At 67.9% G+C, this 1,847-nt stretch overlaps 1 protein-coding gene across 1 annotated transcript in view; it reads left to right on the top strand.

The window, feature by feature from the left end:
- Window positions 1–14: 14 nt before the first annotated feature.
- EMIHUDRAFT_94752 (hypothetical protein) overlaps window positions 15–1,847 on the top strand; it is a gene marked incomplete at both ends in the record, with an annotated part of 2,978 nt that continues 1,145 nt past the window's right edge. The window contains 2 exons of the mRNA XM_005793843.1: window positions 15–651; window positions 911–1,649. Coding sequence (XP_005793900.1) covers window positions 15–651; window positions 911–1,649 — 1,376 coding nt within the window. The remainder of the gene's footprint in view (window positions 652–910; window positions 1,650–1,847) is intronic.

The following is a 1,847-nucleotide window of genomic DNA, read 5'->3' as shown; positions in this document are numbered from 1 at the left end:
CGACATACGTGCATATGAGCCCGGCCGATGGCGGGCCGTGGTGGCGGCTGCGGTGGCTCGCGCGACACGAATGGTCGGGCCGGGCCGCGGACGCCGCGGTCATCGACACGGTGCACGCCCAGCTGCAGCGGCCACAGGACGGTGCGAACCGTCTTCGACTGGCGGACGTGCGCCCAGCGTGCGGCCCAAACGTGCGCGCCCTCTTCCTGCACTGCGCGAGCGCCCTCTCCCCGGCAGGCATCCTCGGCCTCGTCGCGGCGTGCCCCAACCTCCAGGTGCTCTCCCTCTCCGAGTGCAAAGTCGACGATGCACTCCTGCGCGGCCTCGCCGCCAGCGCGTGCGCGCCGCGCCTCGTCGCGCTGCGCCTGTGGATGTGCCAAGGCACTTGCAGCCCCGCCGCCCTCGGGGCCCTCCTCCAGGCGAGTGCGCCAAAGCTCGCGTGGCTCGACATCGAGGCCTTCTTTAGCAATCGCACGCGCGGAGAGACCATCGACCACGCCGCGTGGCTGCTGCCGCTGCGCTCGTGCGCGGAGCTGCGCGTGGCGCTGCTGCCAAGCCAGCTGCCCCGCGACGCCCTCGGCGCGCTCGCACGACCTGGTGGGAAGCTCGAGCTGCTCAGCGTCGACGGCGAAGGCCCAAAGACCCCTCTCAGTCACCTCGAGCCCTTTGGCCGCGCCTGAGCACTTGTGAGCACTGGATAGGGTCGATTCCGCGTGGTACGGGACCCCTCGATCGTCTCGCCCACCCTCACTGGTGTGTTCATTGGGGGGGGTCATAACAATCACAGTACAGGATCGAGGTGCACGCTGCCGAAGCAGTGTCGTCCCCTCCGCTCCATCGTCTCACTGGGGGACGTCGGCGGTGGTGGCGGAGTGACCGATCGAGGCTACAAGAGGAGCTTGTTCAGCAGGATCCGCGCTCGACATTCACGGCTTCATCCTCGACGCGCACGCGGGCGAGGCGACCTGCCGCCTCGCCAACCGTCTCGACGTCGGCGAGCCCACGGGCGCGACGCTGCCGCGCGCGCAGCTCCTGCAGTGCACGCGGCTCGCCGACTTGCGCGTGCGCTGCCCGATTCTGAGCGAGGAGGATGTACACGAGTGCCTTGCGAAGCTGCCGGCTCTCAAGGCGCTGCACGTGTGCAGCGGTGAGGACGTCGAGCCCTCGCTGGTCGGTGAGCTTGGCTGCCTCGAGCAGCTCCGCGTGCTCGATCTCGCCGGCTGTCTGGGCAACTACTACATGCACGGTGAGCAGGTGGCGACCGAGAATTGCGACGCGCTGGTCGAGATGGCCCGCGGCTTGAGCAATCTGGTGCAGATCGACCTCTCGGGTCACCACGAGGCCTTTTACGCGTGCGTCGAGGGGGAGTACGACGCGGAGGAGATGCTCACGCAGATGGCGTGCTGCCTGGACTCGCTGCGCGTGCTCAACCTCTCCGAGAACGGGCGCAAGTTTGGCTGGGCGAAGCTGCGGCGTGAGATGCGTTGCCTCAACGAGGACCTCGACGAAGGAGGGGCTGGCGTCACCATCCACTATGGCGACGGCGTGAGCGTGTATGCGGCGGGCGGCGGCGGAGGCGGAGGCGGCGCACAGGAGGACAGCGGGTCCGCGGACGACGACGACGACGAAGAGATGAGTGACGATGATTGGTGAGTGGCTGCCGGCTCCGCTCCGGCACCGGCTGAGCACAGAAAGCCCCCCGCGTTCGTGTGTCGGATATAAAGACAGTGTGCCCCGGGGACTCGGCGTTCCTACGGGCCTAATGGGGTCTCTCCGAGGGATAGTTCGGCGTGCGCCCGGGTTCCCCCCCTAGCAAAACGAAAACAAGATCAAGAACCCAAGGAGCA

The sequence above is a fragment of the Emiliania huxleyi genome (assembly GCF_000372725.1).
Source record: "Emiliania huxleyi CCMP1516 unplaced genomic scaffold EMIHUscaffold_1, whole genome shotgun sequence".
NCBI classification, from domain to species: Eukaryota; Haptophyta; order Isochrysidales; family Noelaerhabdaceae; genus Emiliania; species Emiliania huxleyi.
The sequence above is the reverse complement of the archived record's forward strand: the minus strand, read 5'-3'. Positions and strand labels throughout refer to the sequence as shown.